Source organism: Ochotona princeps, chromosome 10 (genome assembly GCF_030435755.1).
Source record: "Ochotona princeps isolate mOchPri1 chromosome 10, mOchPri1.hap1, whole genome shotgun sequence".
Classification (NCBI taxonomy): domain Eukaryota; kingdom Metazoa; phylum Chordata; class Mammalia; order Lagomorpha; family Ochotonidae; genus Ochotona; species Ochotona princeps.
This window is the reverse complement of record NC_080841.1, coordinates 27,806,097-27,830,685: the sequence shown is the minus strand read 5'-3', so window position 1 is coordinate 27,830,685 and position 24,589 is coordinate 27,806,097. Positions and strand designations below refer to the sequence as shown.

The following is a 24,589-nucleotide window of genomic DNA, read 5'->3' as shown; positions in this document are numbered from 1 at the left end:
AGTTGGTAAAAAAAAAAAAAAAGGAATCCCAGCAAAAAGTCCTGGAAATAGCAGCTTGGTGGTTTAAGAGAGCTAAAGGTCATTTAAGATGGTAGGACCAGAGTTTGTAGGAAAAAGAAACTGAGTGTGAAGAATTTCCTGTACCAGCTGCAGACTTTGACATTTCTCCTAATGTTTTCAACTGCTTAGTACAGGGTCTGGCATAGCCTATGGTAATGGCTCAGTAAATGGCAGTTATTTTATATTGAAGATGTGGAGCAATTTTTTTTTAAAAGATTTATTTTTATTACAAAGTCAGATATACTGAGAGGAGGAGAGACAGAGAGGAAGTGGAGCTGCCGGGATTAGAACCAGTGGCCATATGGGATCAAGGCAAAGACCTTAGCCACCAGGCCACGCTGCCGAGCCCAATGTGGAGCAATTTTAATCAGTGGAATTACTTGCTCAGATTTGGTATCTCTAGGCCACTGGAGCAATCTCAGCCAGATATGGGAAGCAAAAAGTCTCCTGTAAATTTCTTGCCTCCTTGGTAATGTTCCTGAAAGCAGAACTTTTACCACCCACTTATTACCAGGCAGACAAGTGCAATAAAATCTTCATAGATACTGAATCAAAGAAATCTGAGATATAATTCTTACTGCTTTGTTTTTCCTTCTTGCTAACCTTGTGAAATTGGATGCATCTTAAGAGAGAGAATTCTTAGTGGTCTTCAGCCTTCAGTCTGGCTCAGAGCTTTATGGCAATACAGTTCATGATAGCCAGATTATGTGTGAGCTTAGTATGATATACATTTCAAGTTATACCACAAAATTAATTGCATCTACTATTGGTAAAGCCAACGATAAAAGCTTGCTACATTTGAAGTTTTATAATTTGGTTACTTTTTACTTTCTGATAGTAAAGCCTTCTTATTTAAATTGCCAGATATTACAACATTGTGTCCTTTTGCCTTAGGTTGGAAAATCCCCAAAGGATAGGTTATGCCGAAGGGTAAGTGAATCCCCATTTAGCTGGCAGTAAAGTTGTTAATCCTACATTTTCTATAGTCCCTTATTAACTGTGTGCAGGGACTTTGTCCATTACCATTTGATGATACATTAGGAGATAAGAGAGAATAATTTGTTAAGGAAATTGGTGGTGAACTAAGTGCAGTTTTAATTTACCTTTTTACATTATCAGCATGTTTAACCTAAATTTTCATGTACTCAGCTATGGACTATGGTCACATGCTGCCATTGCTATATATTTTTACTGTAGTTCAGATTGAAAATTTGTAATAGAAGGACCCAATGTCATGAATTTGATCTACCTATATGTAATCATTGTTGCACAAATATAATATCAGCCAAATTATGCTGCCCAAGATACTGGGCTTATACTTCAGATATTGATATACAGTGGTAGTTTTGCTTAAAATTTTGACATGTTCTTGCTACAAATAAAATGTTGGGACATGGGATTCCAGCTAATTCAGGCCCACAGTCCCCACAAAAATCAACACTGCTGTAGAAATCTTGTGTGTTCTTCAGAGCTGTGTTGTTTACAGTTGTATATGTGTGCACACATGCACTCTGAATTATTTGCTGTGGGAAAGTTTGGAACATATTGATTGTTGGTTTAATAAAAGACTACACAAATACAGTGGCCCTATGCATAGGCCTTCTAAGGAGCCTTCTGTGGCCAATGGCCTGAGTCCAGTATTTGTTTCTCAAGCTAGGAAAATCTGGTTTTGATCAGAAAATTCAGGTTGGTCCTTAAATGATATGCTGAACCAGACAAGGTGCTGAAAACTTCAGGTTGGATGCTCAGGTGTGGATGACTGTCTCCTGTGACGATTTTCTCTCACAAATCCCCCCTTCGCTGTCCTCCCACCACATGCTGCATGGTGCACACAGGAGTACATCAAGCACAATGACTTTTAACTGACATTGGTATCACTTTTTTTTTTTATTGGTATCACATTTTTAAAACCTGGTAATAATTTGGTTATCTCTAAACCACCTTAAAGAAGTAACTTATGTTAAAGCTTTAATTTTAAAATTCTCATCTGTTCAGTGTAGGAAATCAGTTGAACAGCTGTGTGTTGCCTTCTGTTACTTCTAATGGGAAGTAGCAGTGGCCCTGCAGAGGCTAATTATGCTCACTTTTTAAAAACAGGATGTGGGGATGAGTGACACAGCAGTGACATCTTTCCTTGGCTCCTGCTTGGATCTTCTTCAGATTTTACTGGAGGTAAAAGAGGTGTATTTCCATTCTAGTCAGCTCCTGAAATATTACTCTGAATATCACTGAATTTTAGAAACAATTTCTGTGACAAGATTATTTTTTGTTTATTCATCCCCTCTCTTGATTTCAGCCTAAATAACTTTTCTTATGAAAACTTCTTTTAATTGTAATCTGGGAGGTGTGTGGAATATGGATTTGCACTTTACTGCTGGTAATTCTTCATTAAAATATTTGTGAGATCTTGCGATCTCCAATTCTGAACTTGGCCATTTCATTCTCAAAACATTTAGGCAGATGTTAACAGGGACGAAATGCAAGTGCCTGTGCTGGAAACCGAAGATGCCTGGCTTTCTGTGGAAGGGCCCATTTCGATAGTGGAACTGGCCCTCGAACAGAAGCACATCCACTACCCGCTGGTGGAGCACCACTCCATCCTCTGCTCCATCCTGTATGCAGTCATGAGATTTGCTCTGAAGACAGTGAAGCCCCTTTCACTCTTTGACAGTAAGGTGAGTACTTCAAAGGATTTCAGAGCCGAGTGTCAGGTACAGCAAGTACCTGGAGTCGCCCTGCTAAAATTGACTGATTTTAAAGAGACAAAGAGTTGCCATCTTCCAGCTTACTCCCTAAGTGCCGACAGTGGCTCTAGGCCATGAATTACTCCAGTACTCCCATGTGGGTGGCAGAAACCCAACAATTTGATCCATCACCACTGCCTCCCCAGGTGTCAGCATCAGCAGGTGCTGGTCGGAAGCCAGGGTTAGACATCAACACCAGACAACTTCGCTATGGAATGTAGGCGTCTTCACCAACTGGTCACATGCCCACAGTTGGATTTTCTGATTGAGTACAGGCTGTTCAGTGCTGTTGTGACTGTGTAGGATGACTTGTTGAGGGTTCCAGCTCCACTATTCCCCACCTGATGATGCTTTTCTGGTTTTGCCAATATGTTGAAGTCCCTTTTTGTCATCTCAGCTGCTACTCTTCTCATTCCACATATTCCCACTCTCTCCTATGTCACTGGGACTTACCTGCCCCAGAATCAGAATTTCTATTAAACATCTTTCTTTGAATGTCCTATTGGACTTCAAACTTCCAAAATCTGAATGCTTCCCTACCCTAAATTAATTTTCCCTTAAATTTTGTCTTAATTGTTAACTAGTAATGACATAATTCATATGCTATGGCAAACTAGAAACCTTGATGTTATCCTGGTACTTTTCTACTTCAAACCAGCTTACTGCATTATATAATCTTTTCAACTCTTCCTTGGACCATATCAAAGGGTCTTCAAAAAGCTGATGAAAAGGATGTTATAAAAAAATTAAGGATGGATTTGCAAGAATTTTGCACCAAAACAAACTTACCTTTTGACTTTTTCACTTTTAGAAGTACCTGTGTACCTGTGCCTCCCTCTCCATCCTTACAGCCTGACTTCAGGCTTCCTCATCCCCTGGCTCGTCCAGCTGCCCCCTCCCCTCTCTCTAGGGCTGTGTTCCAAGAGCTGTATTCCCCAGACAGGAAAAATGAAGATAGTTCTGTGCTGGAAACTTCTGGGCTCCTCTGTAGGATTGGGTTCCACATTCAAAAAAACCTGGTCTCTATGAATTTGGTAAACCCTCTTCCTCACAGAGGTGCTAAAGGAGGGATTCACAGCAGTCAAAGAGATGAAAATGTCAGTTTTATCACTGAGCTCTCCACTGAGAGAAATTAGGGTGAGCATAGCTTAGGCTTGTGAGAAAGTGAGCACATTGTTTTATCCCTAAATGTAAGATCTGAGTGCTCCAGAACAGGTACAGCCAGATCCCTGCAAGCTTCTCAGGGGCCTGCCCTTTAGGAACATAGAGCATAGTGTGTTCTTCCTGCAGGAACACTGCCTCGTCTAAGTCATGACATTCAGTTCCTCCTAAACTAGGTATAGGAAATGTCCATCCCACAGGCCGTATGAAGCCTAGACATTACATAAATTTGTAGAAGATTAATATTTAAGTTGGTAAGTTTGGCCCACAAATGATGTTAGAAATACACAAATGACCTTTGGCAATAAAATAGTTGCCCCACACTTGTCCTAAATACACTAGTGTATGGCAGGGGCAGACTGGGGTGCAGAAGGAGACTTGGAATACTCCTTTTACAGAACTCCTGTCACATGGAAGTGGGGCCAGGAGGAAGAAGGCTGCCAGTAGCATTGCTTACTTGTCCTGACCTGTCAGCTGAAGCTACTGACTACCCTTCAATCCTCAGAAATCATTATTTTGTTTTTGGGATGTTCTATTTTCACAGGTGATAATTTTGTATTCCTGGCTTCTATTTAATAGATTATTAAGTGTCATCTTCCCTTCAAAGGCTTTGTCTAGAGTCCCTAAACTTATTGTCTCTACTATTCATGTGCCATGCCTGGTGGATAATGAGCTCATTAAATGTGTGATGCATTTATAATTGAGATGTTAAAGGACAGCTACAGGCAGTGCTATGCCCAGAGAGGACATAGTGTTGAGAATTTGGGAGACCCTTCTTATCAGCAGTGGGTGAGGCTGTGGACGGAGGAGAGTCATCAGTCATGAAGGGACTTAGAACAGTCAGTAGCTTAATGCCAGACCGGACACCCTGCTGAAAGAGATGGAAAAGGGTACAGTCTAATCCAGCTTCAAGCTTAGGAAATGGGGTAAGCCATTTGCAAGGAACTCCATTTAAAGAATTTTAGACATCTGAAATTTGAAGGTTTATTATTAGCAGAAATATTTTTAAGAAATTTTTATTAGCATATTTAACATGTAGATAGATAGCAATAGTCTACTTCTGAAAGGCAGATAAGGAATATGATTATATGTATAGCCTTAATAAAGTAGCATTATATATTTATAAATACTAATTCTGAATAAGTTAGTAACTACAATTATAAAAGGTTGCTTTTTAGTACCTAGCCTGATACTCCACTAAAAAGGGGACTGCAGGGCCAGGCATGTGGTGTGATGGTGAAATAGCAGAGGAAGTTTTGAAAAATCAGAATACGTCATCTGGAATGAGATGAGGGCGTGCTGATGACATTAGCTCCAACCTAAGGCAGCTAGCTGCCAGTGTGACCCTCCTCTACGGACGCACAGGCAATCAATCCCACTGCTGTTCTTGCTAACTAGAGTAATTTTTCTTACTCCACTTTCACATTTAGAGAGTGGAAATGATACCTAATGTGTACCTTATGGTCATTGTGATAGTTAATTGCCATGATTGAACATGAGTACTAGCAGTATCAAAATAACATAATAATAAACAGTATTATTATAGACCCTGACATGTAAGACCAGCAGGTAGGAACTAGCCTGATAGATTGAGGTGCATTTAAACAGTGATATCCAAAATGTGGGTTGCACTGGGAAATCCATGAGTAGCTTTAACCTAGACTCACATGTGATGAGGTATGGAAGGACATCAGTATCTGGGTGACTTATTTGCAGAAGAAACAATAACACAAGATGGTGAGGACATTTGCCAGTGTGCCCTGGTTAGAAGAGGTGGGCTGAGAAAAGCCAACAGTCTTTGCTCTGCATTGCACTTTTCTGCCAAAAAACTTCTGAAATCTCACTTTCAGATACTGTTATTGTAACTTTTCAAATATACATCTGTATCCTTAAAGTCAATAAGTGTTTTTAAAAGGATTAAGAGTACATATAGTCATAACAAATTATTTCCAAATTTAGTTTTCTTGTTTCCATAAGTACCTCTGGCTTAAAGTGTCTCATATGGTTGCAGTCAGGATACTAAGCCAGGGTCATGCTCTCACAACGGCTCCGTTGGCTGCCAGAATAGGTTAGGTGATCTATGCCCAAGCATTGGTGTTGGCAAGATTCAGTCCTTTGCCCATGTGTCTCTCCATACGACAGCTCCCTCCCTGCAGAGCAAGAGTGAATCTGAACACCCATAAGGCAGGAGCCGCGGTCCCTTGGGAGTCTAATCCTGGAAGTTACCTGTTCTCATCTCTACCTGGGAGTCTGCAGCCCACATCTGAAGACAGGGATTATACAAGTCATGGCTACGCTGGGTGAAGGAATCACTGGGGACCTCCTTGAAGGCTGCCTACCACAGCCTGGTTCATTGTTATAAAAATCAAATGAATAAAATTGTAAAATATCGGTCAAGGAAAAAATTAAAGGCAGCCAGTGACTTACTTATTCCTGCTTAAATGGCTTTCTCTCGCAGTAATCCACACTCAATGATTTTCTTTATCTCTCTTTTTAGGGAAAAAATGCATTTTTTAAAGACCTAACTTCAATTCAGCTACTGCCTAGCGGGGAAATGGACCCAAATTTTATTTCTATACGGCAACAGGTAAATTACAGTAATTGCATTTCATTTTTATTTCTTGGGAAAAAAATATGCAAAAATCTACCTGACCTTTAAAAGGATGACCAGTTTCAAGGTTTTCCTGAGAACTGGTTTCTCTTATTTATGTGTTCCTGTTTTAATGATGAACAATTTTTACGGAAAAACCACTGTAGCACCTGAAAAACTAACAATTACCTTTAGATTTTTTCTTTTTAATGGAACATGCTAACATGATATTACCATCTATGTTTCTGTTTTCAAGTTCTTGCTTAAAATTGTTAGTGCAGCTGTGCACGCGCAACATTCAGCAGCAAAGGACAAAGATCTCCCAGAAGAGGCAGTTAGCACTCCTTTTGGGAAGGACCTGGACTGGCCGGTTCTGGCTGTGGATTTAGCCCATCATCTTCAAGTCAGCGAAGATGTTGTTAGAAGGCATTATGTGGTGGAACTGTACAACTATGGAATTGACCATTTAGGAGAAGAGGTAATAACCTCCCCAGAAATAACTATTGTGCTCACGTTGTAAAAACTGATAGTGAAAATGCCAATAAAGCATAGCATTTTGGTTTTCCTTTTGTTAGAATTCTTAGGCACAGAAATGACCATTTGAATATTAAAATAGAAAACCACAATCAAAATTCCTAGTGAGTCATATTTGCTCTAATGCTCAGGGACATAACAGAAAATAAAAGATGATCTCCTCATGGAAACATGTTAAATTCTCTAAGTGGCATAAACAGAACTGCTATAATAGGATTGTTTAGAAATGGTGACATTTACATTGAGCCCTGCAGCAGTCAGCCACTCAGAATACTGCAGGAAGGGTGCTAGACAGAGAGCCACAAGGACAAAAGCCATGAGTTGGGGAGGGACTAGCAGCCAGGTGGAGAAGGCTCAGGATGGCCTGCCACACAGGAAGGTCTTCCAGAGAGTTTGGGAAATGGAATTAAGATACTTATTTGATGCAAACAAAATGTTACTGAGTAATATTTTCATAATATTGTCCATAAAATTTTTTGAAAGTTTGTAGTTAGAAAATAAAGAAAAAAAAAAAAAAAAAACAAGTTCTTAACCACAACCTCTGATTTGCTCATTGACATTTCAATTTTAGTTTGTACACAGGACCGGCTGCTATATACCTTAAAATGGCTATAAGGTACCATTCAGCTGTCTCGTGTCTATTTCATTTTAGTATTTAGCCATTTGTTGTACTCTTAATTGACTGGGATGATATTCTACCAGCTCTAACTTTGGACCAGAAATGGTCTCCCCAAGAAACTGTTCAACCCATCTGGACAATAAGTAGCTGGACTCTATGCTTGGTATATGTTTGCAAGGAAAGAATCTTGATGGAATTTGAACTGTAATACTGCATCAAGGTGGAGGAATCCACCAGGGGGGAGGGGCGTGGGGAGGGGTGGGAGGATTCCCAGAGCCTATGAAACTGTCACATAATGCATAATAATTAATAAAAAAAAAAAAAGAAAAGAATAAAGAAGCAAAAGATGAGGTTGGGAAGTTGGCAGGACCAAACACTAGAAAAATAGAAGACTAGTATTTTCAAAAGGCAGTGGAAGGGGCTCGGCAGCGTGGCCTAGTGGCTAAGGTCCTCGCCTTGATCCCATATGGCTGCTGGTTCTTATCCCGGCAGCTCCACTTCCTCTCTGTCTCTCCTCCTCTCAGTATATCTGACTTTGTAATAAAAATAAAATAAATCTTTAAAAAAAAAAAAAAGCAGTGGAAGATTTTAAGCAGTCATATAATATAACAGAATTTCTTTTCTTTACTAAAAAAACACTTAGGTTTTTTTCTTATGCAGTAAGGAAAAAATAGGTGATAAGCTTGATATTTGGCTTTGATTTGTCTTTTATTATGATTATATCCGTACCACAGATCAAAAAAAAAAAAAAAAAGAGAGAGAGAGATCTCTTCACTGACACCCCTTTTCCTAAAGTGAAATGTGAGCACTTACTGTTTCATCTCTCTGCGTTTGTATGCTCAGGCCATACTACAGGTCCAGGACAAAGAGGTCCTTGCCTCTCAGCTGTTGGTGTTGACTGGGCAAAGGCTGGCGCATGCACTCCTCCATGCCCACACAAAAGAGGGAATGGAGCTGCTGGCCAGACTGCCACCCACACTGTGTACTTGGCTTAAAACAATGGTAAGTAAAGTGAGATCAGCCCTCGGGATACTCGATGTTTTCTAAAATGTGTATTAGAAAATTATGAAGAACATTTTAATCCCAAAGAAAAGTAATGTTATTGGGAAGTAATTATTGTGGTTACTGGGAAGTTCATACCAATCATTTAGTTAATAACCACTGAGCTACTTTTTGTGTCCCATTTGCAGGACTCCCAGGATCTTCAAAACACTGAAGTGCCAATTGCAACAACTGCTAAACTAGTAAATAAAGTAATAGAGCTCTTACCAGAAAAGCATGGGCAGTATAGTCTGGCCTTACACCTTATTGAAGCTGTGGAAGCCATATCTATTCCTCCTTTATGACACTTAACCTACTAAAAATAGTCTAAACTTGTGTGACTCTAACATGAATTAGTGCATGGTTATTTTACACGGTGAGATCTGGAATTTTATGGTATGTCTTATTTTGTTCTTTTGTAAAATAACTGAAAATATGTATTAATTTTAAAAAGTGCCATCCTGGCTAAATCCTTCCTCCCCTTTGTTAATACTGAAGACAAATTATAAACTCCACTGTAATTACTAATGCAGATGTTTTACTTTTATTTCTAATTCAAACACATAGCTTTATTGTTAAGTTTTGGTATTTAAGATTGGTTATAATTTAGATTATATTCCTATAAAATCTGTATTTCATAGCCCAAGTGTTATTGTTGTAATTAAATTTAATTGTGTTCATGTACAGTCTGCATCTGCAAAGGTTAGAGCCCTCTCCCCTTGTCCTATAATAAACGCTGGGAACATGCTTCTGTTACCATGCTTAATCCTGTCCTGGGCTGCCACAGGGGAGCTGTGGATGCTGACAGCTTCCTTTCCCCAAGTCCGCTGTTGCTTGAGGAAGAAGAAAGGGTTTCAAGATCATCCTGTTCATCGTAGGGACACTAATTAAACCCCTTAATCTATTGTACTTGCCAAAACCGAAGATCTAGGAAGCAAACGAAGCAGCAAAGTTAATGATAGTTTAAGTAAAATTAATTTTACCAAGTTGCAAAATTTTAGATCAGGTACTTGTAAAAAAAAAATGTATTATCTTGTAAGACTTTTGACACAAAAATCTAAAAAGTTTTAAGTCCAAGTTATTTTTCCTACAGGTGTTTAGAAATATCTGCTTCTGGGATTGGTGATGTTATCTGGCCTTGAACACTACAGAAAAAAGCTAACATATTACAGCATTAGCAAACCTACCTCATAGCTGAATTGAGAGGATAAAATACAGCAAATTTTGTATCCTAGAGTGCCTACCTCTGACCAAGTGCTAAATACTTACTGATTAAGACAAAGCTAACCAAAATTCTGTAAAAAGTACTTTGACTTCTAAAATACCAAATATGATTGTACACCCTTGAAATATAGCCATACAGTGCAATTATTATTCTCTGTCAAAAATCACCATTGTTATTCATAGTAACTTACTGTGATACAAAAGTTTGTTCACTTTCATCTAAGAAGCCAACTATAGCAATTGTTCAAAATTCAGGAGTATGACCTTCAGGGATATAAAAGAAAAATATATACTTGGAAATATCAAACATGAATTCTTTCCAACTAGAAGATTACATCCAAATCAGATCTTTACTGGAAAAAATAATAATTACTATTTAAGTAGCATCAAATTTTCAATCTGCAAAGGTAAATTTTTAAGGAGTCTTGAATATCTGTGAGCCTCATCATGGCACACATTTTGTGCAGTAACAGCAATGGATAGGGCCATAAGCTTGTCCAAACTCCCAGCATCTACTTGGATCTCCGCTACCCCACCAGACATACTCTAGAATGTAGACATATTTGTCTTTACATTGTCTCTTGTTATATACATCCTAAGGAAATCAGTTCTTTCCATGAGTGTTCTAAATACTCTGAAAATATTTGGAAAGCTGGTCAGGAAACTTGAAAGTACAGGGATTTGAGCTTAACGATTAAATCCTTCATTCCATTATCACTTTCTTGGAGGGGTTACTTATTAAGCATCTTAGATAATAAAACTGGTTACACTGTAGAACACATAATCACATCTGGAGATCACCAAGGATAAACTCAACTATCGTTCACAAAACTATAACACAAATCTTAAGAAATCTAACTTTAGAGGCTTAACAATCATTGGTTTCTTAAAGTGAGTTCTGTGTTGTATGGTTAGGAAAAGCAGCTAAGTACTTTATTACTTCATAAACGATTTTTAATATAGGTAGGAAAAGAAAATAAAATTCATGCTTACATGTGTATTCTGTAACAATGAAGAGCTACCAATCAAGGAAGCAGATGTTACACAGAATGTTTCTCAAAGTTGTGTGGCACTTACTGTAGTTGCTGATGGTAAGACAACAACCAATAGTTTTCCTAGTATACCCCCTCCTGCACCTTTCTCAGTTAAGTTTAATGCACTTTGTTGACCTTGTTAAATGCACTGTGTAATGTTGAAGGAAAAAAAAATGTTCAAATAATCATAACTTTCACATTGCAGGCTGTGTTTACACAGAGACCTGAAGGGGCCAGGACAAAAGCAGATAAACAGCATAGAGAACTTAAGCTTATAAACATTTCATTCTTTTGCAAAAAGAAAAGTTCCACCTTTGTCACAAAAATTCATTAAAGGTCAAAGTAAACACTGTTACATTTAGGTTGCTTTTTAGATTTAAGATCACAGAAAACCAAGATTTAATAAAACCAAGCTTAAGTTGAATATAACTCACTTAGACATTGCTGTAATCCACATCATTTATAAAGGACAAATATTTTTGCAGTATACTGTAATAATGCTACAAGTCCTCTCTACTCCTGGTAGGAATTGATCTTTTGGGCTTCTAAAATTTAGATTTCTGCTGAGTAGAATTAGCTTTCCTTAGAAAGGTTTTAATCTAGTACTGAATTGTTTATAAAATGTTCTATTATTTATCTATTGTAATGTATTGTAAGTAGTGAAATTCTGTATATACTGCTATTTTCTGTATCTGTTCTTCATTGTGAAGTTATGTATATTAGTAAAATAAATTTTAAGCTTTCATGTTTCCTTAACATTCATAAATGTAACTATTGAGACATCTCATCTGAATAACAAATTTGGTGATGTTTCCTTTCTAAAACAACCTCCAGCACTGGCTCTTTGCCCCGTGCTTAAAAAGCAGTGATTCTCCTCGACTCTGAGGAAACACCATCTGCCCTTCTCTCCAGAGAGTTCTGCCATTCAGTAATAGTTTTTCAGAACGCCTTTATTTTGAGACATCATGCTTTTTTGAGTCCAAAAGATTTATAAAATATAAAACATTTTCTGTGCATATATTCTGAACAAGTTCATTATAGAGAAACACACATAAATCTTCCTCCACACATTATGTTGTGTGTATGTATATACATATATTTCTACTTTGTATATACATTGTACATTACAGGAAATGCTGTACTTTTATACTTCTGATTTGACCCTAATTCTCCACAAGTTACTGTTTCACTCATTAGCTGAATATTGGATGTCCAGTATTGTAAACAGTTCAGCTAAGCTGTGGTACTCAGGTACTATTTTCCATTAACAACTTCTGCACATCGGGGACACAGCGTATCTGAGGACTCAGATGTGTATTTCCAACAGCGAGGGCATTTTTCTTTGGTACTGGGCATGACAATTACTTTATATGAAGACTCTTCACGAATGTCACCACCTATAAATGAAAAATACATGACAGTATTTTGACAGATCAATTAACATGCAGCATTTTTTAATTGGTGTAGTATGTGATACTTTCTCATTCCTCTCTTGGTAAAACTGGTCAGATGCTGCCCCACCTTCCCCTGAACAAAAACATGGTAAAAGCTGATAACAAAAGAGCTGAGGGATCTGAGACCCTAAGAAATGAACCAATTTTTGCCCAAGTAACTGAGTTGTGTCTGCTCAGGGAGAGCAGGCTTTCTAGCTCTTTACCCCCATATTGACTCTCCAGCTACCAAGAAATTTTAAAAACCAAGTTGTAGCAACAAGTTTAGTGTCCGCAAAATATCTAAATACTCTTAGAGATGAGGATGATAATTTAAATTTTCTTAAGAGTTACTTATTTTTATTGCAAAGTCACACACAGAGAGGAGGAGAGAGAGGAACATCTTCCATCTGATGATTCACTCCCCAAGCAGCCGCAACAGCTGGGGATGAGTCAAGCCGAAGCTAAGAACCAGGAGCTGCTTCAGGGTCTCCCACGTGGGTGCAGGGTCCCAAGGCTTTGGGCTGTCCTTCACTGCTTTCCCAGGCCACAAGCAGGGAGCTGGAGCCGGAATTAGAACCTATGCTTATATGAGATCCCAGTGCATGCAAGGTGAGGACTTTAGCTGCTAGGTTACTATACAAGGCCCTGATAATTTAAACACTTTGTACAACTACAAAATAGTTTAACATTTAGAAAGCAAATTAAGTCAGAATTTATTATTTGATCAGTGGTGCTAAACAAGAACTTCAAACTGATGTAAATCAGCCCCCTACCTCCTGATGGTGAAAGATAGAGGCCATATCAGCGTTCCCAGAATACCTGCTTGCCCTGCCTGTTACTCTATTAGTGCTGTTTCATCTACATTTCCCTCCCAAAGGATGGATCTGGGTGATAATACACTAAAAGATAATTACTAACAAAATGAGTTTTTCCAAGATGGGCTAATAGAGGTACTCAATGTTAGCTTCCTCCAAAGCACAGGAGAACCAAATCAACAGCCACATTTCAAGATGAATACTCAGGAACACCAGAATTCAGTAAGGGAAAAAAAACCACAAACATCACATGACACAGAGGCCTCAGACAAAGGACAAAGTCAGCCGGCAGCTGACCGCCTGGCCCTGCAGTCAGGGAGAATCCTCACTGCAGAAGAGCTAACAGCAGTCTCGGCAGAACCGACCTACCAAATGCCTGTGCCGGTGATCCTAGCTACGGAGAAGGCCACAAGCATCGATGACCAGTAAAGAGCCGAATGGAGAACTGGTTGTTCTGATTACAGGAAGCACTCACATTACATCCCCGGTCCAGCACCATCTTGGGAGGAGTTCCTATTGGAATCCATACTGCCCCTAGGTGATAGGAATACTCTATACAGCACAATCACTGCGACCCACAGACACCATCCCATTAACAAAAAAGTTGCACCTCAGGAATCCCACTAGACCAAGACCAACAGTGACCTTAGCCCTTCAGTCTCTACACAGTGCTATGCATGATCAGGGACTGGGGGCAGGAACAGGTACAAGATACCAGAAAGTGCTGTCCCCGAACCCTAAAAGTAGGGGCATTTGTCCTCAGATTTGAGGCCCATTATACCTCCCCTAGCCACTGGAACACCCAGTCAGGGATCAACCCAGGCTGATCTGACCAGCCACTAATTAGGACTATGCACATGCCTGGTCCACTCCTGGGATTCCAGCCCCTCTCACAGATGGCAGCAGAGGATCCACACACCGGAGCTACTTCCAGTGTCACGCACGACACCAGCTCCTCCTTCCTTTGTGCAGTGTCTGAAGCCTGCACTCCAGAAATCCACAAAACCCTACTGGGCCCCAGGAATGTCCACATCTCCACTGCCAGAACCATCTACAGTATCCAACTGCAACTAGAGCCAGAGTACCCGACCAGACCAATATGTGGAGACACATGTCTGGGAAGAGGCCTTCAGTCTACAAAAGCCACCAATCCACCAGCTGTGCAGATGTTAACACGGAGACACAGAAGTCGGAAAAAGCAAATAGGACATCCCAAAGGAACACAAACTCATTTAGTATCAGCCTCCAACAACTGATAAAATGTCTGCTAAAAGTGTTCAAGGAATATTTATAAGGATACTCGAAGAGATACAAGCAGATATGTATAAACAGATCAGCAAAACTAGGAAATTATGTATATTTACAAATGAGAAGCTGAGCAGAGGTCTTTTGGCTAAGATCAAGTGTAGAAAATGAACCATACAGAAGTCTCAGAAATGAATAATAAGTGAATAAAAATATAATTAAAGGCCTCAACAGACTGTATCAAGAGAATTATAAGCACCTGATCATAAAGTATTTGAAATACAGGTAAAAAAAATTACCTCATAAAATTTTATTAAGTATTCATATTAATCCAAAAGCTTTTTTAAAAATTTTTAAATAAGTACCTTTTTTTAAAAAGACTTATTTTTATTGGAAAGTCAAATTTACATACAGAAGGAGAGACAAAAAGATCTTCCATCTGCTGGTTCACTCCCCAAAAACCTGCAACAGCCAGCACTGAGCCAATCAGAACCCAGGAGCCATGGGTATGGAATCCCAAGGCCTTGAGCCATCCTCTGCCACGTCCCCAGGCCACAGCAGAGAGTTGGGTCAGAAGTGGAGCAGCTGGGACACCAATCAGAGCCCATATGCTATACAGACACTCAGAGCTAGAGGATTAGCCACCTGAACCAATGTGCCAACCTCTAAGTATTTTTTTTTAAGATTCATTTATTTTTATTGGAAAGGCAGATATAAAGAGAGGAGGAGGAAAGACAGAGATTCTGTTTATTCACCCCCCAAATGGCAGAATGGCTGGTGCTGAGCCAATCTGAAGCCAGGAGCTCAGAGCCTCTTCCTGGTCTCCCACACAAGTACAAGGTCCCAAGACTTTGGGCCATCCTCAACTGTTTTCCCAGGCTACAAGCAGGGAGCTGGATGGGAAGCAAGGCTGCTGGGATTAGAACCGGCGCCCATTTGGGATCTTGGCATTTACGGTGAGGACTTTAGCCACTAGACTGCTGCGCCGGGCCCGACCTCTAAACATGTTTAAAAACGCTTATGATATACCACTGTGAGAATGAGTTCAATACAACTTCTTCCTGGGGGTGGTACCATGGAGTAGCCTTTACTCAAGAGTGCTGGCATCAGTTCTTCAAGTCCTAGTGCTAGTTCAAGCACCAGCTGTTCTATAACCAATGCAACTCCCTGGTAAGAGTCTGGAAAAGCAGCTGAGGATAGCCCTAGTGTTCGGGCCCTTGCAGCCACCTGGAACGCCTGGAAGAAGCTCCTGGCTTTGGCTGGCCGTTGTGGCCATTTGTGGGTGAATCAGTGGAAGGATGATCTGTCTACTGGCTCTGCAATTTTGCCTTTTAAATAAAAAATATTTTTAAAAGCTTCTTCCTTTAACCCTCATTAAGAACAGTTTAATAAGGGTGATCACTATGGCACAGCAAGTTAATGCCTCTGGTTAGGATGCCCACAGCACCCACAATGGAGTGTCTGGAATCGTATCGTGAGTCTGCTTAAAAAATATATATATATGTGTGTGTGTATATATATATATATGATCTATTTATTCCAAAGGCAGAGTTACAGAAACATGGAGAGAGGGTGAGAAATATTTTCCATCTACAGGTTTACCCCCTTAAATGCTAACAGCAGCCATGGCTGGGCCAAGTCAAAGCTAGGAAGCTAGAACTCCACTTGGGTATTTTGAATCAGTGTCCATATGGGATGCTAGTGTTAAGTGTGAGGCTTAACACACTGAGCCACAATGTTGGCCCCAAGATTCTAATCCTGTTGCTTCTGATGCACCCTGGGGGGAAAGCAGATGATGGTGTAGGTTCTAGAGCCCCCTGCCAACCATATGGGAGACCCGGATGGAGTCTAGGGCTCCTACCTTTAGCCTGACCAACCCCAACTATTGCAGGCATGTAGGAAATGAACTAGTGAATGGAATATCTCCCTCTCTCTCTCTCTCCCCGCCTCTCTCAAATCCTCCTACCTTGGCCACTCTGCCTTTCAAATAATCACTAGCTAAATATTTTTAATTTGTGTGTACATAATAGGAAATTTTGAAATCGGTGATGGAGAGGGTTGGGTGGGACTTGGAAAGCACTGGAGGATTAAGTGTCAAAGGAAAGGATATTTTACATCAATGACAATTATTTATTCAAAGGAAATAAATATCCTGCCTCTTCTAGCCCTCGCTCTCAGTTCCAAAGATTATTAGGTGGAACATTTTTGAGAAATGCCTTAGGAACTGGCAAGAGTTTGGGCCGTCTCCCTCACAGGACAGGTTCTCTCTGGAATCCATCTGTAGAATACATCTGTCCATCACAAGGTTCGAGGTGACCTATCAGTACTTAGTTCTACAGAGACCACATATTAATTTCAATTGCTTCTTACCTTCTAAATTGATGAGGAATGTTCCTTGAAGCTCAATCGCATCTTCACTTTTCTCTCGTGGTTCTTGAGCCAGGAGAGTTGACTGAGAAGCCATCATCAGTTCATTCAACTGAGATGTGCTGGAAGTCTCCTCAGCTTGTAACATCTGGAAGTGAGCGTGTGAGAGCTACTTTTTAAATTTTTACCATAGACTGCACATATGAAAATAGACACTATGAATTCTTATGTTTAGCAAGGAACCTTTTAGTACGACTAGTTTGACAGGTTTTTAACTAGAGCAATCAACCGTATTTAAGAATATATGCTTACCTTCCTTCACTTGCCTAAATGCTAGGTGTCTCATTCCTAACAGTCACAAAAAAATCATACATTTACAATCCCATTTTACAAATGAGGAAACAGACAAGGAGAAGTTACCATGCTCTTACTCCTGTAAAAGCCCTCCTTGGAACAAAGGTTAAAGAACTATTTAGAGGCCAACACTGTGGTATAGCAAGCAAGGCCACACGTCTGCAACACCAGCGTCTAACACAGACACTGTTTCAAGTCTTGGAAACTTCACTTTCAATCCAACTTCCTACTAATGGCATGGGAAAAGCAGAAGAAAACCAATGGTGGTAATATGAAAACAAAGAACCCTTATGAAGTACACTGAATTTGAGTGTCTAACACACTTTACATTCTTTACTGTAATTTTGATCTTCAAAATGATGTGTGAGCCTGTGTAGATATTCCTTTAGAAAAGAAAGGCTGGAGCAGGTGTTTGGCTCACATGGCTAAGATGCCACCTGAGATGAAAGCATCCCATACCAGAGTGCCTGGTTTGAGTCTGAACTCATCCACTTTTTTCTTCAAAAGGTTTATTCATTTTTATTGCAAAGTCAGGTATACAGAGAGGAGGAGACAGAGAGGAATATCTTCCATCTGATGATTCACTCCCCAAGCAGCCACAACAGCTGGAGCTGAGCCAATCCGAAGCCAGAAGCCAGGAGCTTCTTCCGGGTCTCCCACGTGGGTGCAGGGTCCCAAAGCTTTGGATCATCCTCGACTGCTTTCCTAGGCCACAAGCAGGAAGCTGGATGGGAAGCAGGGCCACCAGGATAGAACCAGCACCCATATGGGATCCCAGTGCGTTTCAGGTGAGGACTTTAGTTGCTAGGCTACTGCACTGGGCCTTATGAGCTCATCCACTTTCAATCCAACTTCCTGCTAATATGCACCCTAGCAGATTGCAGATCACGGGAAACCCAGAGTGACTTCTGGGTTTCTGGCTCTTTTCTGGCCCAACTGGTCTGTTGCAGACATTTGGGGAGTAAAGCAGTGTATGGAAGATCTCTATATCTTTCTAATAAAATGAAAATAAATATTAAAAATATGTTTTAAAGTCCATAAGAAAACAAGATTCACAGAAATTATGCTCTAACAAGTTCATGTAATTAGTATCTGGAAAAACTAGTTTTCCATCTAACAGATACTGTCTTTCCTAAGGAAAATACATTTTAAGAAACATCTCCAAATACTTTTCAATATAAATGATCCACAACAAGTTATATTCTTTTTAGCTTATCAAAAGACTGAGGTCTAAAGAGATGTAGTCACATATGACAAAGCCTAGGACTACACTGTGCAGCCCGGGGAGGGCACGGCTTCGATGGTCTTCAAGTTCACCGTGTGTACACGCAGAAGCTGAAGCTTTGCCACTTCTCGGTTCCCAAATGTGAACCAGCCTCCTCTCAATGGCGTTACCAACAACTTCACAAACCTCAACTCTTAGTTATTTTTTTACATTATTAAAAAATTTAATTGAGGGGTTGGTGCCATGATGTAGCAAATGAAGCCTCAGCCTGAGCACCAGCATCCCAATGACTGCTGGTTTAAACCCCAGCTGCTCCACTTCCAGTTCAGCCCCCTGCTGATTGGCTTGGGCCTCTACACTCACGTGGGCGACCCACATGCGGCTGCAAGCTCCTGACTTCAGACTGGCCCATTTCCAGCACTGTGACCATTTGGGCAACGAATCAGTGGGTGCAAGACCTTTTTGTCTGTCAGTCTCTCTCTCTCTCTCTCAACTGTCTTTGAAACGAAAATAAATAAATCCTCAAAAAGAAAAAGTTAAATTGAAGAAGCAGGCATTTGCCCTAACAGCTAAGACGCCGACTAGGATTCCTGCAATCCCTATGCGAGTCTCTAAGTTCGAATCCAAGCTCTGCTGCCCGTTCTGGCATCCAATCAATGAGCACCCTGGGAGGCAGCAGTGACGGCTTAGACAGTTGGGTCCCTGCAGTGGGAAATACAAATCGAATCCCCAGCTTCCAGTTTTTGCCTGGCCCAGTTAGCACTGTCATGAACATCTGAGAAGCGATTTGGTGAATACGGTTCTTTTCCTTTCAAATAAGTAAAACTTCAAAGAATTGTGACTAGGAAGATAGTAGATAGCTTCAGTCTGTCAGTTTCTTTCTCTCATATGCTCAACAGCCAGCGCTGGGGTAGGTGAAGTCAAGTCAGGAACGCAAATGCAGATTTTCTAGATAAGTAGCAGAAATCCAAATACCTGACCCTTTACCTCAATCTTCCCAGGGCATGCATTAGCACTATGTTTTAATTGGAAACAGAGTGGACTCAAACCAACAACACTAATATGAGATGTAGGCCCCATATTTTACTGTTATCTTAACTACTGTGCCAAATGCCCACTTTAATGCATAAAATTTTCAAAGAGAAAGAGTTTTCAAAAAGAAAACTTTTTAATTTTACCAAAAAAAAATGCAACGGTGCTTCTCCAGAAGTTGATATAAGCCAAATGGTTAAAACATATTCATTGCAAAATCTGCTAAGCATTTAGACTAAACAGAAATTTTAAGACAGTAGGTTAAACTTTAAACCAATCTGACCAATCTGAGAATTCCAAGAAGAAAATTATAATGGCTCTTTGCAAATAGTATGATCATTTTGAAGCACATATGATAATCTACTGTACTCAGCAACTTTTCTCAAGCTCTCACACAATTAAAGATGGCAATCTTACAATATTTGTTTTGAATCTGATCCAGGACAAAATTCTCAGAAAACTAGAACCTTTGTGTAGTACACTGCTACTGTCATAAGACTCATGGGTCACCTATCTGCTAACCAGTACTAAGGTCTCCACCGCCAACAGAATGATACCTTCCAGATCTCTAAAAAGTAACATGTAAATGTTATGTAGACTGAGTATAATAATTTACAAGATAAAAGAAAGGGACACCCCTCCCCTCTTGGAAGCAGGAAGGAAAAATAGAAAATTTGGAAACAATGATCACACCCATTGTTCCCTAACCCTTGATCCAGCCATCCCACTCTGATCCACTGTGTTAACCTCATCTAAATAACAAAGAAAAGAAAGGGAATACTGAGATGCAGAAAACAAATCAGTATTGGAAAAAAAGTATTTAGGCAGTTTAAGACAGCAAATCTCAGGCAAAGCAGGCTATTAACAGTACCAGTTCCAAAGGCCCAAATGGCTGCATACCTCAATTATCTCAAACAGCAGTCCAGGCTCGATCACAATGATAACCTCAAACTCAGCTGCATTTTTGCCAGGGATGCTTCCAAGAAACGAATCTCGCATTGCACATGCGCTCTCCACTGCTTCCTCCAAGCCAGGCTTCTTCCAGATAGAACTTGTACTAATCCACCCAGTGCGAAACACACTCTTAGGTTCTTAAAAACAAAAGCAAAAACTAACTCAATTACACTTGTTTTTCAACTGAAAGTTCTAACCATTAAATACTTTTAACGCTAGTAATAACATTTACTAAAATGTTATTTATCATGGTCATCTGATGAAATATTAAGGAACTCATACTAGCTATTTACAACACATTTATTTCAGCATTGAGAAATATGCTACATTTTCAACCACAGATAAAATACATAGTAAGATATCAAAGAAAAAAAGATGCTTAGAAAAATAAGATAGGAATATCTTAGTATCAGCACTCATTCCCTATGGTAATTAAGCTTATAGTGATTTTTCCCCCTTTCTTAACTTCTGCTGCTAGTGTTGCTTAAATTTAGTTCAATTAGACAACCATAAGAAAAGTAATTTTAAAAAGTATACTGTCCCTTTTAATAAAATCGAAAATATATTGTGAAACATCTATAAATACGTTCACAAAAGTAATTTCTCAACATTGTCCTTTGAGAAAACACTATACATGGATTGAGCACCAAAAAGAAATTCATCCCACTCTTGCAGAGATAGGTTCAGAAACTATAAAATGACTTGGACACATTGTGTCACAAAGCATTCATTGTCACAAAGTAGATAAAAACTGAAGTTGTACTCTCACTAGGAATACTTCTCACTTAGAGAAATAACTAGATATCCTTACCTTTAATGTAAGGTATGTGTTGGAATACTTCTTCAGCCAAGTGAGGAAGAATGGGAGCAAAGGAACGGACTATTACGTCCAAGATTTTAGCTAATGCAGTCTGACAGGAGCGCCGTTTGGGATCATTTTCATTTTCACAATAAAGTCTAAATAGAAACAGAGATTGAAAACAGGATAGCATCTGAGTCAAGTGAGTTTGCTCCTATAATATATGATTTTAAAGCCTGTCCTAATCAGAAAACAAAATATTCCTTTTTTTTTTAATTAAAGATTTGACTGATTTAAAAGGCAGACTTGGTGAGGGATAGACACAGATTAACCAGTTGCTGGTTCAATCCTTAAATGGTTGTAACACCCAGGGCTGGACCAGGCTTAAGTTAGCAGCCACAAGCTTCTTCCAGGTTTCCTACATGGCAAAGAGTCCAACCACTTGGGCCATCATCCATGGCTTTTCCCAGGCCATTAACAGGCAACTGGATAGGAAGTGGACCAGTGTCACAAGTGGTGGCTTTACCCACTATTCCACAATACTGGCACCCATAGCTTTTTGATAGTTTAATCTCTAATCCCTCCAAGTGCACACACCTCCTCTTCAAAAAAACTCTCACTGTTTCACTATGTCCAATTCGGGTCTTCAGATAGATGGCAAATTCTAGATTACTATATTACAGGATAACTAATCTGTTAGTTGATGGTATTTAACACGCAACTTCCCAATCTATACAATGCTATTAGTATCTTAAAGGAAGGAGTGGGAGTTACAATCCTCATATAAAAGGTCATTAAGGTGCTGAGAGATTGGGTTGACACCTGACATTAGACTCATTGCTATAAAGATGTCCCTGTCACAAAGATAGAGCAAAACAGCAGCTGAACAAGACACTCTGATAACTACCTAAAAGGAAACATCGATTTAAACAGCTATTTTTTTTTTAAGTGAAAAAGTTGAGGAAGTTTATTAAGGGAAAAGAGAAAGAAAAGCAAAAGATCCTGGCAGCATAGGGAGAGGTACCTAAAGGGGTAGTGTTTGAGGGCACACTAAGCCACTTTCACAAGAGCCACAGAAGCCAGGCCAAAGAGCACAGCACCTGGTTTTAAAATGGGAAAAGACATAAGGAAGAAAACAGAAAGCAAAGAGTTGCCTGTAATATCACTCCCCCAGCTCCAAGCCACAGTCTGGAGAGCCACATTACCTCCCATGTCAAAACAAGAAATTAAGCTCAGTCTCAGACTTGATTCCAGTGCCAGGCCACTGTGGCAACATTCAAAATCAGCAAGGCCCCATTGTCTTTCCCCAATGGGAATTCCTGTAGTCTAAATATTGGGACCTTCCATGGCTGCCAGATGGTTCTGTCCAATGGTAGAGCAAGATTCCAGCAGCTGGTGAGCAAGGCACGAGAGGAAACATAGAATTTTGCCTTCGGGCCACTACTCTGAGTCCTAGTTCCCAGCAGAACCTGGAGCCCTCCACCCTGCAGGTCAGCAACTTGCTGACAGAGGACTTGTCGCATCATCAGACAGAAACCTCCACTCCATTAGGATGTATTTGTTTCAGCAAATATTATCAGCTTCAAGTGTGCCTGATTTGCATCCCTGAGACTTTGCAGGCCTGGTGACAATGGGCCCCAGATGTGATCTAGCTCAGCCCAAGTTCAGGCAGCCAAGAGGCTGCCTTTATCACACATTCACCAACTTCAGCCAGGAACCAGGGAATCACAGAACTGTATCTCTGGACTCCAGGCTGGGTTGGTAAAACTCAACATTGGGTAGATCCTATGAGTCTCTCTGTCCCTGGGCCAGAGGTAACTGGAGTATCTAAATTTGCCCCCAAATCAGGCAGACACTTGTACTTTGGTAAGATGAACCTGTTTCTGCATGAATTACTGCCAGCCTTACAGAAGGCCTGAGATAACACACCCAAGTTTGCACAGGGTCTAGTGACTTTGAGATTCAAGTGAGTCTCACATAAGCGACTGTTTCAGAACTGAGGGGTAGCTTCTCTTTCCCCACATTCATACTTGGGCAGAGAACAAGTAACCTCCACAGAACTCATGTGAGACTTAGTGCCTTAAATGTAAAATCCAACACACAGAAGATTGTAATGGTCCCTGTCTTCAGGATGGTATCTGCAAAGACTCTAGACCTGCTCTGCTCTGCGGCCCAGGTAATCAGTCATGCGCCAGCAAGCACCATCAGGGACTGACTAGAGCAGACCCGGCATAGGAGTCCACATCAGCAGTAAAAAAACTAACATGACAGGTCTGCTCCATCCCCAGGAGAGACTTGTAAGATCAAACTGCTCCTTGTAGACAGTTTTCTAGTACATTCTAAACAAACTGAATTTGCCACGTGTCTGAACTTGGGGCTTATTTTAAGACAAACAGTGGAAACACACCAACAGCAAAAATGTGGCAAATCATGATTTAGTGTGCCATCTAGTGCAGAATCAGCAGAAATATCCAGAGGTTCAGAGAAAGCAGAGTACTGAAAATTTCTGGCAAGGCAAAGTCCAGATGAGATTGTTCACCAAGTATCAACAATTTCCAGGGATTCACTGCCTCACCTAATGACCAAACATCTAGAAACTGAAAAGTTTAATGTTTGCATGAAGATTTCAAAATACTGGCTTTAAGGAAATTCAATGAACTCTATCAGGAATAATTTAATGCTCTAAGTGACAGACTTAATAGTGATGGAAGAAATAAAGGAAAACCAAACAAAACTTTGTCAACTGCACAATATACTAAACAAAATTTAAAACAGAGCATATCAATAGCAAAACACATCAAACAGCAGGAATAATTGGTAAGCTCAAAAACATTATTTGGAAATACACAGTTGAAAAAAAAAAGAATTAAGAAGAATGAAAAGAATCTTATAAAAATGTTGGGATGGCATGAAAAAGCAAGTATCAGAGCCTGCACAATGGTGTAGCAAGTTAAGCCTTCGCCCACCATGCCAGCATTCCATATTGGCACCAGTGAGTCCTGGCTGCTCCATTTCTGCTACAGCTCTCTGTCCTAGAAACAAGAATGACTCCAAGTATTTGTACTCTCATGCTCACATGGGAAATAAGGATTCAGTTCCTGGCTCCTAGCTTTGCCTGACCAGGCCAAGTGTGACCACCTGGGAATGAACCAGCAGATGCAGGCTTTTTCTCTTTCTCTCTCTCTCTGTGCCTTTCAAGTAAAATTAAAAAACGAGAAAGTATCTGAATGGTTGGGTTTTAAGAGGGACCGGAAAATACCAAAGAAGTAAAAAGAAAATTGCACAAGATAATAAAATGCTTTCCACTCCAGAAAAAGATATAACTATCAAAGTACAGGAAGGTCAAAGGTTGCAAATC

The 24,589-nt window shown here is 40.0% G+C and overlaps 2 protein-coding genes across 2 annotated transcripts in view; one reads left to right on the top strand and one right to left on the bottom strand.

The window, feature by feature from the left end:
* Nucleotides 1-9,623, top strand: part of RAB3GAP2 (RAB3 GTPase activating non-catalytic protein subunit 2) — a 94,309-nt gene extending 84,686 nt beyond the window's left edge. Inside the window, exons 29-35 of the mRNA XM_012931010.3 lie at nt 955-990; nt 2,158-2,232; nt 2,517-2,735; nt 6,463-6,552; nt 6,812-7,033; nt 8,552-8,710; nt 8,899-9,623. Of these exons, the coding sequence (XP_012786464.2) occupies nt 955-990; nt 2,158-2,232; nt 2,517-2,735; nt 6,463-6,552; nt 6,812-7,033; nt 8,552-8,710; nt 8,899-9,054 (957 nt within the window). The 3' untranslated portion in view covers nt 9,055-9,623. The remainder of the gene's footprint in view (nt 1-954; nt 991-2,157; nt 2,233-2,516; nt 2,736-6,462; nt 6,553-6,811; nt 7,034-8,551; nt 8,711-8,898) is intronic.
* A 2,316-nt stretch (nt 9,624-11,939) lies between these two features.
* IARS2 (isoleucyl-tRNA synthetase 2, mitochondrial) overlaps nt 11,940-24,589 on the bottom strand; it is a 67,834-nt gene continuing 55,184 nt past the window's right edge. The window contains exons 20-23 of the mRNA XM_058669194.1: nt 21,244-21,389; nt 20,379-20,569; nt 16,871-17,015; nt 11,940-12,404 (exon numbers count right to left, since the gene is read on the bottom strand). Of these exons, the coding sequence (XP_058525177.1) occupies nt 12,262-12,404; nt 16,871-17,015; nt 20,379-20,569; nt 21,244-21,389 (625 nt within the window). The 3' untranslated portion in view covers nt 11,940-12,261. The remainder of the gene's footprint in view (nt 12,405-16,870; nt 17,016-20,378; nt 20,570-21,243; nt 21,390-24,589) is intronic.